At 34.5% G+C, this 16701-nt stretch overlaps 1 protein-coding gene across 2 annotated transcripts in view; it reads left to right on the top strand.

Annotated features, from left to right (window-relative positions):
* DMD (dystrophin) overlaps positions 1-16701 on the top strand; it is a gene marked incomplete at both ends in the record, with an annotated part of 2101015 nt that overhangs the window by 867582 nt on the left and 1216732 nt on the right. For both annotated transcript variants that reach the window (XM_080719244.1, XM_080719243.1), the window contains one exon: positions 9627-9799. In XM_080719244.1, coding sequence (XP_080575370.1) covers positions 9627-9799 — 173 coding nt within the window. The remainder of the gene's footprint in view (positions 1-9626; positions 9800-16701) is intronic.

Below are 16701 nucleotides of genomic sequence, written 5' to 3'. Positions count from 1 at the left end.
CAAAAGGTGTTATCTGGAGTCTGGATTTCCCCCACATCCTGGAGGAAGTTTGCCTCTCTTTAGAAATGTAAAAAGGCTGTAGGCTTCTTCTATTCCTTTGCTAATTATCATGGTGCCTGGAAATCTGCAGCCCTCTCCCCTGGCTTTCTCAAAACTCACATTATTAAAAGCTTATTCCAGACCCTTTTCTTGATAAATTCTTGTTTAAGCATAGCTTTTCATTAAATTGCAAATGTAGCACCAGCCTAAATGAAGGTTGCTTCCATTAGCCATCCAAGAGAGAAATAATGGTACCACTCTTTTTTTTTTTCTCTTTGTAAAAATGTGATTTTGTTTGTTTAACTTCACTAGAGTTTTCAGTTTAGTTAGTGCTGCCCAACAAGAATCACTGTGTTTGAGGAACATTTGGCGCAATGAAGGGTAGATTTCATGTTTTTCTTTTTGTTCTTGCTGGTGCTCTGTGACATCTGGGAGACATGGGCAGATAATGAAGAACTTCATTTGTTGTTAGGTATCTAAAGCACTGTGAGAAAACCATGGGGATATTCAACCATAAAATGCAAATGTACTGCCATTCCATTATTTACTCTAATAGATAAATAAGCAATAAATGTGATATAGGATTAACAGAGATATCTGAACAACTCACAACATCTGTCTAGGTCTGAATACACATCTACAATAGTCAAAGAACAGTGTAACAAATCTTAAAGGTACAGTGACTCCACTAAAATTAGATTTTCATAAGCAACTTCAACTCAACTTTTCAACAAATATTTACTAAGAGTCACATGCTTTGTTTACACAGGGGTGGAGCTCAGTGGTAGAAGTTCCTTTGAGTCTATACTTAGTGACAAACATACAAAAAGACAGATGAAAATTTATAAGAATGAGTGTGAATGATTCCATGAAGAGGAGAAAACAATGTAGAGACCAGAAATTTCAAAGAATTGAACAGAGAAGCAGGCTTAGGTTAATTTTCGAATTTAACTAGAATCTGTAGAATATTAATAGTAAAACTTATTTTTATGTTCCAGATTATGTTATATATCCTTTACTTATAGTAACTCATATGGTCATTACAAAAATCTTATGAGGATGGCACTAGTATTATACCCATATTCAGATATGAACACTGAAGTCCAAGTCAGTTAAGTAACTTGTTCAGGTGAGATAGTTTATAAATATAGTAGGTGGAATCTCATTTTGGTTGTTTTGCTTCAAATCTCTGCTCTTAAACAATATAGTATACCTATTTTTTATGAGGAATATATTCTCCAGACTACAAAACAATATTATTGAAGGTTAAAAAGTTATCAAAAGCAAATGTCTGAGGGATATTAAAGAGATTATCCTTCCCAAATTAAAGTGTCTTTGCTGGCAAGATATTGGGAGATCAAGATGATTAAAAACTATAGGTTTAGCTTTTTTCTAAAGTACAGAATACCTAAAAATAGACTAAAATTGCTTAAATGCTGTAATGTTTTGTTGATGGATTTTGATCAGGGAGAGTATTTAAGGTGCCATGATCAATTGGAGATAAGAAAAATAAAGTTAAAAATAAATTAAGGAGATACTTTTCAACCTACCTGGGCCAGTTTAGAAAATCTACTCTGTGATAAGATCTGTATAAGTTTGACAAGGATCACATTATTAAAATTCAATAGAATAATCCCTAACATCTAGACCACATCATTTCATTTAACTGTTGATGTAAAATATATGGATTGGATTCATATATATATATATATATATATATATATATATATATATATTATATAATATATGTAGTTACTATCTGACTAGGTTAAATAGCTGGCTGAAGAAGGGTATGTAATTCCAACATGCAACCAAACCAAGAGTTTGTGGCTGAATTTTGACCAAACTATAGACTAAATTTCTCTCCCTGCATTTTTTCCTTCTACTTGTGCTAGCCCATAAATACCTTGATATAACCTTAATCAGGATTAATCATTAAGTGGCTACACACATGCACACACACACACACACACACATACATATAAAGATATAGATGGGGTATAGATATACAACATATTTCCACATGGAAATCTAATACAAATCTGAAGCTTAACATTCAGCCATGTGAAGTGGTGCTTGCTCGCCTATAATCACAGTATTTAGGAGGCTGAGACAAAAGGAATATACTTTTAAAGCCAACTTTAAAAGTGTAGCAACACCCTGTATCCAAATAAAAATCAAAAGGGCTGGGGCTGTAGCTCAGAATTAAAATGTTCATTTTCTCAACTTTAGTACCATAAAGTAAAAGAAAAAAGAAAATACTTAGCATATCCAAATAATATGTACTAAGTCTTTCACCTTAACCTCATCCTCTTATCATTCTGCACTGCAGTTAATGATAGCTCTATTATTCTAGTTGCTCATGCCAAAACTATTAGTGTTATCATTTATTACTCTCTCTACCAAAACATAAAACTGGCCACCTAAAGTATTGCCCAAATACCAATTTTAGTTTAATCTAGGATTCAACTTTTCCTCCACTCTGATTCAAACCCTCCATTTTTTATAACAGAGATAATTATAAGGTATTTTTCCTTCTGCCTTTGTCTTATATAGTATCTACTCTCAGTGCACTAGATTGCTACAAATATTCATTTAAATACAAAGTTAGATCATATCAACACCTTTACTGAAAACCTCAGAAGATCTTCATCCCTTCAGAAAAAACAGAGAGCCCTTATTATGTTCATAAGGCTGTCCATGAGTTGCCTACCCTATTTTGTCCCTAATATTCCTCTGGTAGTCTCTGGCTTATATACTCAGGTCATAGTCACCTCCTTCATGTTCCTTAATACCTCCCTCCCAAGACACTCTAGTGCCAAGGCTTTGTGTTTGTTTTGGCTGCTTAGAATATTCTCATGATTTTTCTCCATTTCCAACAAATATTTACAGAAAATCAACTTCACCTTTCCTATATTCTATCTCCTATTTAGAGCTTTGGGGTCTTTTTTTTCCTGGCTTTCATTCTGATACTTAGCACATACAACTATTTAATTGGCTATCGTGTTTCCTCATTTATCCTCTTGTTGATCTTTCTGGCTCACTACTGTATCCTCAGGATATAAAATGTTCCTGAAACAGGTTTCCAACAAATACTTATTGATTTAATGACTGAAGCCAGAGCAGTAGCTCTCAGAGATGGAAACCTCAGAAAATGCATCACTGGGGAAATGAGACCTATGTGATTAAATCACAGCTTATTATTACTTAATGCTGAAAAAGGGAAAAGATATAGGGAAGAAGCTATTAGTGAAACAATAAATAGGATCTCCTTCGGGAAGTAAAAATGTTTTAAAACAGTGAATTTAGGTATTTCCAGCCATCTGCTAATGTCATTTAAAAAATGAAAACTGAAGAATTTTCTTTTCAAAAATGAAGTTCAATGTACTTTAAGCCAGAATATCATTAAGATGCAGGAATCACTTTTTATCAATTTCTTAGTATCTAATATTTTAACTTATGTTTTCCTATGCCTGAAATATCATTTAAATTTTTTTCTCGTAGCTTTTTGAGTAAGAACACTGAAAACTTTTGAAGTAAATATGTTAGTATTAAAGACAAACTTTAAACTGGGTGTGGTGGCACACACTTGTAATCCCAGCATTTGGGTAGGCTGAGACAGGAGGATCACAGTTTGAGAACAGCCTTAGCTACTACTTAGACCCTGTTTCAAAATAAAGAATAAAAAATAGGGATGGAGGTGTAGCTCGGAGGTAGAATGCCCCTGGGTTCCATCCCCAGTACCACCAAAAAAAAAAAAAAAAAAGACAAACTTTAGAAGAAAATTAGATTGATGTTTGTATATATAATTTAATTATTACTTAAAATCTTAACTTGATTAAAGATCAAGCTAAACTTAAAATCATAACTCAAGAAGGGTTATTTGAGCTTATTTCTTTTTATAAAATGTAAGAGTAAAAACACATGACATATAGACTCTCCATTTAGTATCTGAGTGCTAAGGTTTAAGCAAGCTGTGGATTGAATTTTACAGTTTGAATCTGGAAGATTCTCATTTATTTTCATGACTTGGGAAGGAACAGTAGAAATTATGCTATTTAAAATGCCAGAAATCATACTGGCATTTTTATAGTATTTTTGAAACAAAGAACTTTGCTGCAGGTAAGAAAAGACATTAAAATTTCAGTTACGTTCTTTTTAGGGTTATTTTCATAAAAAATAACCAAGTATAACTTGAATTTACGGATATTACTACCCCCAACTCTGGTCCTGTCCAGTTTCTATAATATCTACTTTGACATATAATAGGTTTCCTACTTCTTTGAATAAAGCCAGGCTCTGTAATGAAACACTGTGATATCAAGGGAGTTGTTGTCACTTTATATTAAACCAAAGCAAAACTGAACAGTAGAAATCTACCTTTTATGATAAAGAACAGGGCATAGTTAAATTAAGTGTTACTTGAGACCTTTGTCTCAACTTGATTAGTTGGCAAATTGGTCTCTTGATTTGTTCCCCAGATAAATTGTCTATAGTTTATAGTTTTTCTTTTTAGCCTATTAAAGACATGTGTTCCACAATACTGGAATAAGCAAATTACTTTTAGGTTCGAATTATTTGTATATAAATTTCCTTTAAATAAAATTTCTTCCGAAAATGAGACTTATACTTCAAAATATTTAATTTATATCTCTGAGTAGAAACCTATATTATTATGTCTGTGTTATTCATGAATCCTTATTAAACAACATTTTCAAATAGAAATATATTTTGTAACAGAATGGCTCATAATTCTTTTTTTTCTCATTAAGTATCTAGAGTTTACCTTCTAATTTTGAAAGTAAGTTCACTATCTAATATTTTCTATTGATAAGTATGTAAATTTGGATTGTATCTATCTTTTTAATACTGTGGATGACAGTTACACTGATTCTGTTTTAAAATGTGAAGGACTAGGTTATATAAAGTAAAAATGCTTTCCAAAATTATTCTTTTCTTTTACATCTTTAAATTTTTACTTTGTGGGAAGAGTGTTTTAAAATAAATATCTTAAAGAATTAAAATTGAGGAGTGAGGAGGTCAATTTACAGGGATATGTCAAATTAAGAAGGGAGTTGACTGAAAAAGTGGATACTTCATCATTTTGACATATTTTCAGATAAGATAAGGAACTATTCAAGGAGAAAAATTGAAATGATTTATTCTATAGTGATCCTAGAGATTTTTCTGTCACCATAGCAACTATAGGGACTATGGTTACATTTTTAGAGGGTCAGAAACTATAATGATCACTTTTTTCTAGATAAAGTAAAATGGTAAAAAGCTATAAGATATCTCATCTCTGACTTTTAACTATGGAAAGTGCTACAAAATTTTCTTTCGTACCTATACCATCATTCTATGTGTATCGCCTAGGAGACAAGTGTATGTATAAGAACCTCACAAAGGATTTTCTGGACTTTAGCCAATTTTGGCAGCATTCTTTGAAAATGCACCAGGAAGCTATTATCTAGATATTCAGGGACTGTGACATTCTCTATCCTAGTTTTTACTTTTGGCTTGTCCCATTTATAATAAAAAGTTTTCCTGCCTTTGCAACATGCTGTCCAGCATCACTAAAATTGTTCAGAACCCAATTCTGAGCAATTATTTCACTTTTCAGAGAATTGAGAGTTCTCCAGAAACTTAGGTTAAAATCAAGGAGCTTTACAAGCTCAAATTTTCAGAGAGAGAGAGAGAGAGAGAGAGAGAGAGAGAGAGAGAAAGAGAGAGAGAGAGAGAGAGAGAGAGAGAGAGAGAGAGAAAGAGAATGTGTATGTGTATCTGTGCATATGTATATTTATTTATATGTGTAGGTATGCACATCAACACACAAACATAAATATACAAACACACACCACACCAAATTCATACTGTAATACTTTTATATTTGGGTAAAATCAGGTAATTAGGTAACATCCTTCTTTTCCTCCTTGAACTTTCCCTTAACAGGTACTTATAGCGTTATGCATTTTATATGTTTGAGCTCCCAATACACAGATAGATATGACTGGCTGTCCAATGTGAATTTAAGGAATTATCTACTCAGGCAAAAAGCTGCCTGGTTTCAAGTGGAGAAACTTTTCATAGTTATGGATATTTGTCTTTAGACTGGTAGATAAGCAAAACTGGAATATGTGACTTAGATAACTAGAAGTTGAGTCAGATCAAACACTGGGTGGGGAAACCAGGCTTTACAGGTCTCTTAGAAGAGTTAAAAAAAAAAGGCAGCAAAGAAGTCATGTTAGTGGATGTTCCTGGCACCTGACCCAGTAAAGCCAGTAGGATAGTTCTCACCCACTAAAGGCTCTAGTTTTCAGGCCCATGAGAAAATGGTAGCAAAATTTTAACAGGTAAAGTGCTTTTCCCTCAAAGTTAAATTGAAATACTCAACAAAAATAATGGTTTTCCATCACTTGTTATACATAGACATGAACAAAATACCTTGAAATTATACGTTAACCTCTTTATATCTGAAATTAATTCTTATTGTCCATGAACATTGTTATCCTACCCTGTCTTTGAGCTAGTGTGCAAGACCTAGGAACACAGTTTCTAGGCCTTAGTTTCTAACATTTTCTGGCCCCCCATTGTAAGCACTGGCTTTTACCTTTTAGAAACAATATGGTCTATATCCTTACCTGCTTGTACTGCTTAATTCTTGCCTATGGCAAGTCCTCATGCACCATAGGATGCGCCTTTCCCACAAAGTCTCAGAATTAGATCTATATATAACTTTTCCCTTTCACACCTATGGAGCTTTATTCAGAGCCTATCTTCTAAGAAGCTATAAGGTCAGAATTGTTAGCCTATTCACCTATTCTCCCATTTATACATTGTTAAAGTCTTTCCCAGTTTTACCTGTAAGTAGGCAAGATATTCATTTTGTTGATACTTGTTTAATTTTATAGCTGTATTTATTTACCCAGATAAGAAATGTGGGACCTCTGAATCAGAAAGAACATTATTAATTATTCCAGAGCATCTTAGGGCCAGATGTTTCTCTATGAGTAAAAGAGTTTCAGTTGAGGAGAAAAATCCCAAAATTATGAATCTCAGAGGTTACACAAACAGCTGGCACATATGTCAGGGAGAGAGAGAGAGAGACAGACAAACACTTTGCTCTAAGATATAAACAGATCTTCCACAGGGAGAGGGGAATAGCTAAATCTACTGTCTTTGAAATATAAGTTGAGATGTAAGCAAAGACTGTAGAAGAGATGTTTTCAAACCTCTCTGGAACAAGTCAGTAATCTGTAGTCCAATGTATATTTGCCATTCATACATCTTTTAACCCAATTTACAATGCTCTTTACTTATTAGAAACTCCAGACTATGTGTAAAATGTGAATATATGTATGGTGCAATGATGCTTGATATCTCATTTCTCTTCCCTAAATCTGATGATAACTGCTCATGTGACCTCTACAATTTGGTGCCCAAGGGCTTTTCAACATGCTTATCACTTATACATACTCAAGCATCATCTCAATGGCAAAGGCAGATACCTGGGATTTATTCAATTCCTCTCTTTCCTTTCTATAACATAAAGTCACAGAATTATGCCATATATTTTTCCTAAACTACTTTCCCAAATAGATGAAAATATAAATACCAACCAAATTAATAAATATAAATACCAATTAAGCTGGGCCTGGTGGTACACACTTGTTATCCCAGCATTTGGGAGGCCGAGAAAGGAGGGTCTCGGTTAGAGGATAACCTCAACTACTTAGTGAAGCCTTTTGAAACTCAGTGAGACTCTGTTTCAAAATAAGGAATAAAAAAGAGGGCTGTGGGTATAGCTCAGAGGTAGAATTCCACTGGGTTCCATCTCCAGTACCAAAAACAAACACACAAATAACAAATTAATAGATGTTTGTTGATTTTTTTCTTTTTAGAATTTTACTGATGCAATATAATTATGTATTTTAATGTGTTTTAAAATGATGTATTCAAATATGTATACAACATCTCTTGGTGTGATTCCCTCCGAGTCCCATTCTGTTATCCCCTTTCTCTTTTCCTCCTAATTACATGTGCTAGTAAGGTTGTTAGTGATATCTTCATATACAGACATAATATTATTTGGTTCCCTTCCCTCTTCAAGCTTTCTTTCTTGACCCATTTTCCCTCCTTCTCCTCCCTTCCACATCCCATTCCACTATTGTACTAGTCTCTCTCCTTGTTATCATGAAGTCCCTTTCTTTTTTCTAGCTCTAAATTCCACATAAGCTATATGATGTTTCTTTTTAACATTGAAGGTGTGATAATGACATTATATGTATATTTCTTGAAGAGAATATATATATATTAAAACTACATTTCAGAATATTTCTAGATAGAACAATGTATCAATTTTCGAACAATATAGTTGAAGAGGTGAATGGGTGAGTACAGAAATGAAAAACAGATAGTCCATGGACTCATAACATGTGACACTGAATAAAAGGCTCATAAGGAATATTTATATTGTTTTCTACATTCATGTATATTTAAAATTTTCCATAAATAAAACGTTCGAAAAATCACAGTTCCCTACTGGCTACTGAATTACATGCAGAATTTTCAGTTTAAGATTCAAAGCTTATTATTAAACTTCTCTAGCCTCTGTTTTCTGACTTATCTTCTCCTGAGCTCCCACATTTTTAAAAAATCAGCCAAATCTCATGTTACCTAGGTTTCATATGTGTTACCTGCTAGCTATACCGTGTCTCATTTCCACTACTCAACTATGACTACCCCACATTGTACTTTCTTCTATTTTTTTTTTTTTTTGAGTGTGTGTTACTGGAAATTGGATTGAACCCAGGAGCATTCTACCTGTGAGATATACTCCCAGCTGCCTCCTCCTCCTCCTTTATTATTATTATTATTATTATTATTATTATTATTATTACTATTACTATTATTGTTGTTGTTGTTATTGGTTTGAAACAGGGTCTCACTAAGTTGGAGAGGGCATCACTAAGTTCCTAAGGCTGGCCTTGAACCTGTCATTCTCCTGTTTCAGCCTCCCAAAATACTGGGATTAAAGACATGTGTCACCATGTGCCACCATGTAACTATTAATCCATATGCCATTTTCTAAAAATGGGGGATATTATGGCAAGAGAAAGATTATGTAGATGCTGTTCAGATTTTTCTTTGGGCCGTATTAATTTTGAGATGTTCATGAGACATCCTGGCATCAAGAAAGTACTTAAACTTTTTAGCCTGGAATTCAGAGAAGAGATCTGGGCTAGAAATATACATTTGGGCTTTATTTTCTTATAGAGGGTATTTGAAGTCATGGGAAAAAATGGGAGGTATTGTGAACAGAGAAGATAAACCAGAAGAACTCAGGTAGTAAAATACAAATGAAAGCAGTTCTAAGATATAAGAAACAATCAACTGTATCTGGATTAGGGCTATGTATCGTGGGGATCTGCATCCTGAAATCTTCAGACCTCAGGACTTATAACTTGTAAAAGTAAATAATTAAGCATTTCAACACAGTTTATTACTCCTAGGAATATGTTTCTCTTTTCCTTTTTCCATAGAAAGCTAATTTGCATTTTACTTGTTTTAACATTTAAATATTACAGAACATAAAGGACAGCCTTCAACAAATCTCAGGTCGAATTGACATTATTCACAAGAAGAAGACAGCAGCATTGCAAAGTGCCACACCTGTGGAAAGGGCTAAGTTACAGGATGCTCTCTCTCAGTTGGATTTCCAATGGGAAAAAGTTAACAAAATGTACAAAGATCGTCAAGGGTAGGTAACGCTTTCTTTGCTGAATGATTATGTCTCTTTTCAGGGAACTGTGTTGCAGTTAAAGATGTTGCCATTAAAGATGAATGTTACCATCTGGGGGTGAGGGTTACCATTTAGGGGATCAGTTGCTGGGGACTTTTGTTAGACCCCCTGAAACTATTTCCTTCAAAACCGCAGGTTCTTGTCCTGAGCTAAGGATAGATAAGCAATAGCCTGGACTCTTGGTGGAGATTTAAAGGAGTTTATTAAAAAGAGAGAAATACAGAACATAGAACTGGAATATCTCTTTATACAGCCCCAATCAGATCTGTAGCAGGTGGTTTGATATGTAAATATCTTGTCCTGTCTCCAGCCAGATCGCCCCCTCTGGGGCAGGGGGGGGAAGAGCTCTGTCTCTGGCACAGACTCTCACACCTTTTGTTACACTCCCAAAATGTGTTAAATTGGTTATCCAGAATCTGGGATTTCCTCACATCCTTGAGGAAGTTTGCCTCTCTTTAGAAATGTTAAAAGGCCCTTTTTCCTGAAGCTCCTGGCTTTCTTTACTACCAAAGATATATTTTAAAATTGGAAATCTTTCCCAATACTGCTACATTAATACATTTTGAAACCTCTTCCCAATACTGGTACACTATGGAATTTATTCCAATTCTCTTCATGGAAAAAAAAAGACAGAAATAGAGGGAGATGTATTATCATTAGAAAAGAAGAAAGTAGAGTGACAACATGGGTTAATGAATAGTTCAGACTATTGAGCTGAATTATAGAAATTATTGTTTATTGAAATTAGCGGTATGTTGGAGTATTACATCATCTAAAATTTCTTATAAAGTCAAACTAAGTAGGTTTTGGTCAGTACTGAAGTGATATAAATAGTTGCACCATATAAAATATATACTTTCATTAAAATCTGTGTCATACATGTTTATAGCAGTTTGATACTTAGGTTAATATGTTTAACAATCTATGTCAGAAGTTGATTTTCATTCATTTCAATTTTGCAATACACTTTAGTGTTTCATCCACAATCTACTTTTGGCTATGGATAACTTATTGATTTGAAATTCTTTTTAGTGTTTGCCTTAATTAAGATATTTAGCTTTTGAGTTAATTTTGGGGAAATTCATGTGCATTTATTTTATTTATTTATCTATGAAAGAACAAAGTTTGACCACACCAGAGACCACCTTGTAGCCAAGATATTTATTGAAGGGGCTGGTATGAAAGGAAGAAGAGAGAGAGAGAGAGAGAGAGAGAGAGAGAGAGAGAGCGAGCGAGCGAGAGAGCACGAGCGAGCGAGCATGTGCTGGGATCAGGGTTATATAGGGGGTTGGGATTACAGATTGGGAACTAATAGGCTAGGAGAAATGCCCTTTGAACTAATTGGCTTGAGTCCTATGGGAGGGGGGTCGTAAGGCCAGGTAATTGGCTGGGGTCAGTGGGGAATGTCCCTTTTACTGATTGGCCAAGGGCACCAGGAGTGAGCAGTTCTCCCAGGTAAGTGACAGGGTGCAGTCAGGGGGATGGTAGCTTAACTAGTCAGACCAGGACCTTTTCAGAAAACTTAGCTTATTGGGGGGGGGGGGGGGTTCTGAAGTAAGAACTAATTCATCTAACAATCTATCTATCTATTACTGGGGATTGAACCCAGAGGCATTCTTACTCTAAGCTACAGCCCCAGCCCTTTTTTATCTTTTGCTTTGAAACAGGGTTTTTTTCAGGTAATTGAGATTCCTATGTTGCTGAGGCTGTCCTCAAACCCGTGATCCTCCTGTCTCTCAAGTACTGAGATTACAGGCATGTGTTGCTGCCCTGGCCTCACATATATTTTTACCCTCACATCACAAAGTGGTGAAATTTTTTTCTTTGAAAATTTGAGGTTAAAAGTATTAAGAGCTTAAAAGACTTTATTTCAAAATTCTGTATTCTGAAGGCAGTTGTCTTCATTATTACCGAAGGTCAAATCATTTGTATAATTCCAGGGAACCCATTTAGTACTTCTCACACCTGTCAATTTGTAATGATTCCTTTATTTTAATTCTTAGCTTACTAGATTAATATCAGAACCAAATTCTAGTATGAATCTTATTTTTCTCCCTACTTTTTTTCTCAATTACCTTTTTTTCCAAATTTACTTTCTAAAATGTAAGCTTTTTAGTACTCTAATCTTATTTCCCTGAAATTTTTTCACACTCATTAATTTGGCATATTAGGCCTTCACATGACACCTATTCATTTGGTCAGCTTCGCTGTTTATCACTTGCTGCCTGCCCTACAAGGTTTTTAAATTCTGCTCTAGAAATAACTATGTTGATTTGCAGGTCCCCAGATGTTTTGTGTTCTCTGTCCTGCCAGTGCTTCACTTCTCACCTAAGATATTACATCGTTCAACTAATATATTACATCCTTCTTAAAATCCCAAGATTTTTAGTGGATCATGATGTCTGGAAACCTGGATATTTTTTCACCATTTAGCATAATACAGTATCATAAATCACCTTTATTTATAAATAGGGTTTTACAAGCGCTTTTAGACTTGTTTGTTGCCATGTAGAAGATATTCTCTGATGGGACCTATTTCTCCCATTTACCATGTACTAATCAGTTTGTTTACTTTTTGGGGGGCTTTCACCGTCTCCTTAAAAGCAAGAACTATATTTTGTTTTGTGTGATGTGCTCAAGTCTAATATGGTGGTTGGTACAAAGTAGGTGTTTTGTGTGTCTGGATTCAAGTTCCTTTCAGAAATGTGAGACTATTTCTACCCTGGATGGTCTTATTGACTTACCTAGACTTTTTAGAAAATGGCTGATTCCAGAGTCTCTGAAGTCAGTTTTAATGAAAGTAAAGAACTCAGCAATCTCATGTATATACTGCAAAAGACAAACTTAATCTTACTTACACTACCACCATAACATTCAGTATCTCACATTGAGATGCTGTGAACTTCTGCAAGCTAATCTGGAGAAGTCAGTTTCATAGCCCTCTTTTTGAAATGTTAATTCCACTGTCAGAATATTCTTGTTTCTTTGTTATCTTCTTTCAGTCAGGCTTTTCTCCCAGCATTTCTGGCTACTCACCCCATTTCTTAAAAACCTTTGGGGTTTCTTGAGTAGCCAGTGATTACTCTGCTTCTATAGGCAGCTAGTATTCTTGCATTAAAGTAGAAATAATAGTTTTGCTTTTTGAGGCTTCTCTTCCACTTTACTTGGAATAGTTATTTTTGGACAGGCATGGTGGTGCATGCTTGCAATCCTAGTACTTGGGAGGCTGAAACAGGAGAATCACATTTTTGAGGTCAGCCTCAGCATCTTAGTGAGATTCTATTTCAAAATAAAAAATAAAATAGCGCTAAGGTATAGCTTTTAGGTAGAATGCCCTATGTTCAATCTCTGGTACCCTCCCACAAAGAATAGTCATTTTGGCAAATGATCAAGATACCCAGTGATCACAGAATCGTAAACACATTTATCTTGTCATTCATCTTCAACCTACACTTTAAAAGAAGCAAAAATACCAATGCTATTTCTCAGTGATGTTATTTGAAATCTCACCCAAATCTGAGACCTTTCCCATTTATAGTAAAGACAGAATGTCTCCAACTCCAGTAGGTGTATTCTTTCTTTAGCCAGACTGACTGTGGTTTATTGGGCAAGTTCCTTAACTTTTATGCTCCACAAGCTTTTCCATTGTAAAATAGGGTATGAATAGTTCCTAACTCACTGGATAGTTATGAGGATTACTTGACATAATACATGTAGAATGCTTAGTGGATTGTTTATACATGGTAATGGCTCAATAAAAGTGGCCATTTTGATCAAGAAAATGATGGTCATATGGATATGATAATCTCGACACCTGTTAATTTAAAACTCTTTTAAATTTGCCCAATCTCCACAGCGAATTGAATTACACTCAGCCTCTGCTTTGAAGAGTTTCCCAGTTCTGGAGATAAATAACCAACCAGTAAAATAAGTGTTGACAGATAAGAGATATGGTAGTAAGCAAAGACAAAACCCACAGGGAATGGACTGGAAACATCTTATTTAGGCTAAGGAATAAATCAAACTGTATGGATCATTTGAGGTTTTGACCTACAACTAATAGTAGCTAGCTCAGATTATCTTAGCTAGAATTATATAATGAAGTAGAAGGATACCAAATGCCTGAAGGGATAAATAGGACAGCCCTAGAGCCAGGTTTGGAACAAGGCTAGATATCCAGGATCATGTCTAGCATCACCACCCAAAGTAAATCTGAAATAATAACTGATGTCCAGGCCAGGATCCACTGCTATACCAGGTGCCAATGAACATGGCTTGATTCCTTCACTGCCAAGAAATAACTGAATTATTAGTGATGTTTTGTGTCGCACAACTCACACTTAAGAAAAGACAGAGGGTTTTATTTACTGTTGTGGCTTTCATTGTTGTTTCTAAAAAGGTCTCGTTAGCAAATATTTCAGTCACTATAGGCCATGCAATATTTTCGCAACTATTTAACTCTGCTATTGTATAGTCATAGACACCATAGACAAAACATAGGTGTGACTTCTTCTAAGAAATCTTTACTTATCAAGATAGCTGGCAGTAAATTTGCTAGTGACCATAAACTGATAACTCTTCTTATGAGACAGGCTTAGATGACAAAACTAGATTCTGTCAGGAGATAGAGTACATAAACAGCTGAAATTCAGTATGTTATAGTGGCAGTCATGGCATGTGTTCCAACAAGGCCCATACAATGGGATATTGTTAAGTTGGATAGTCACAACTAGACAGATGTCGATGAAAGCCTTCATGTTCTGTTCTCATCAAATCTCTGCTGATTTTAATAAGATAATTTGAGTGTAAATAAAGATATCTTTGAGTCAGCAAGAAGGGTTCTATCAGTACGTTTCATATATGGTCCATATATGATAGTATGTTAATCTCATAATAATTATGAGATACAAATTATCCCAAAATTTTATGGCTCAAAACAGGAGATGCTGCTGGGCATTTAGGTTGCTTATAGTTTCTTTTTTATTTATTATTTTAAAATTTTTATTGGTGTATTGTAGTCATAAATTTTAATGGAGCACAAGACAGTAGACACATACATGCACACATCACTCAATTGCCCTTCCCCAATTCCCCCCATTTCTTTCCTCCTTCCTTCTTCTCATCTTTGGCTTAGTGGTTGCTTATAATTTTGATGACCCAGGCTGGGTCTGGCAAGGCAGATCTGTTTCCATATGTAGGTTAGTTGAATTACACTCCATGATGCATGTTGGATTATGATCTGCTATATAGGTCCTTGAAAAAGGGACCTAAGATAAAGAGTCAGTGGCATACTTTTCTCATGATGAATCCCAGTGCATGAACTAATCCTAACCTTCCAAGAGCACTTATGGCATGTATTACTGCCAAGATGACCAACATTTCAGTAGCCAAAGCAAATCACATGGCTAAGCCCTAAATCAGTAAATATGAAAGTAGTCTCTTCCTGAAATAGATGAGGCAAGAGGTATTAATATTTTCTGAACATTTAATAGTAATACAAACATTAATATAATTAAATATAAATATAATTAATAATATAAACATTTTATATCTAGAAATACCACAGTGATTTCTCTTCCTTTATTATTTTACAGAAGAGAAAACTCAGTCCTAAAGATGTTAAGTGACTTGCCCAAGCACATCTGTATATTTCCCTCACAAGAAACTGTTTAGTCCCAATAGGCTTGCATATTGTATCTACAATGAGTTATCAAAGAAATGTATTAGATTTTTAGCATTTCTAAGGCATAAGTTCTAAAGCTGTCATTAGTCACCAAATTCATGAATGCTATTACTCTTTAGGTGAGGACAAGAAAAAAGAAATCAACCTGATTTTTAAGTGCTCACTCATTATCTAAGTAGCCTGCTTCCATCCATTGTCCTCCAGCAAATAGAATTTCAACAAGTGTCTCAGTAATGTATCAAGTCATCCAATATTAAAAATTACTCCTTCCTATAGATTCCCTGGTCGACCAAGTCGACATAGTCAAGAATAAATCTATAACATCGAAATTTATGGATAAGTATATATGATAAACACTTTTATAAGAAATTAATATTATTTAACTGTGTTGATATATTTCCTAATAGGCTACTCACTGCTTAAAATATTTATCTATAGGAAATGTGAAAATTAAGAACTAACATAAGATCAATTTAGTATTAGAGAAACAAAACCCTTTCCTTGTTTCAGTAAACAAGAAGGGTCTACTAGGTGCCAGATATTGTGCTCTATTGTTCTTTCTTTCTGTTGTTCTTTCTATTGTTCTTATCTTTACTATCCCTCAAGCCATTAATGAATCTATCCCACTTTCTGGAAATTACTCCTTAAAGCCTAAGAATATAGCACAGTTCAAATGAGATAGCATAAATGAAAGCAGTTTCTAGACTACAAATTGCCAAACAGCCATAAGATGGCATTATTGTGTAACAGCAAGGTTCTGGTCTGATACCCAGAACATGCTATTTTAAAATCTGTATTCCTCCTTGGAATTCCATTTAGTCAGACATTTGAGGGTGTCTCAACCATCCATAATTATTTATATTCAAGATGGTTTTCAGCTTTACATATGCTCTAAAGAGGACACAAGAACAAGATTATTGATTTTTATAATATTGAATTTCTAGGGGAAAGAGAATCTCCAAAAATTAATAGGGGAAGGAGAATAACAACACTTAAAATTCTCCTACCAATGACATTTCAAAAAATAAATGAAATGTTGGCAAAAAAAATATGAACACTCTTTTACATAAAAGAAGTCAAACACAGGAAAATACATATTGTATGAATTCATTTAAAACTCAAACAGGCATATTGGGGGTTAGAGTTCATATGGTGGTTAATTTGAGGAATCATAATT

This window comes from Muscardinus avellanarius, assembly GCF_963383645.1.
Source record: "Muscardinus avellanarius genome assembly, chromosome: X".
NCBI lineage: Eukaryota > Metazoa > Chordata > Mammalia > Rodentia > Gliridae > Muscardinus > Muscardinus avellanarius.
The sequence above is the reverse complement of the archived record's forward strand: the minus strand, read 5'-3'. Positions and strand labels throughout refer to the sequence as shown.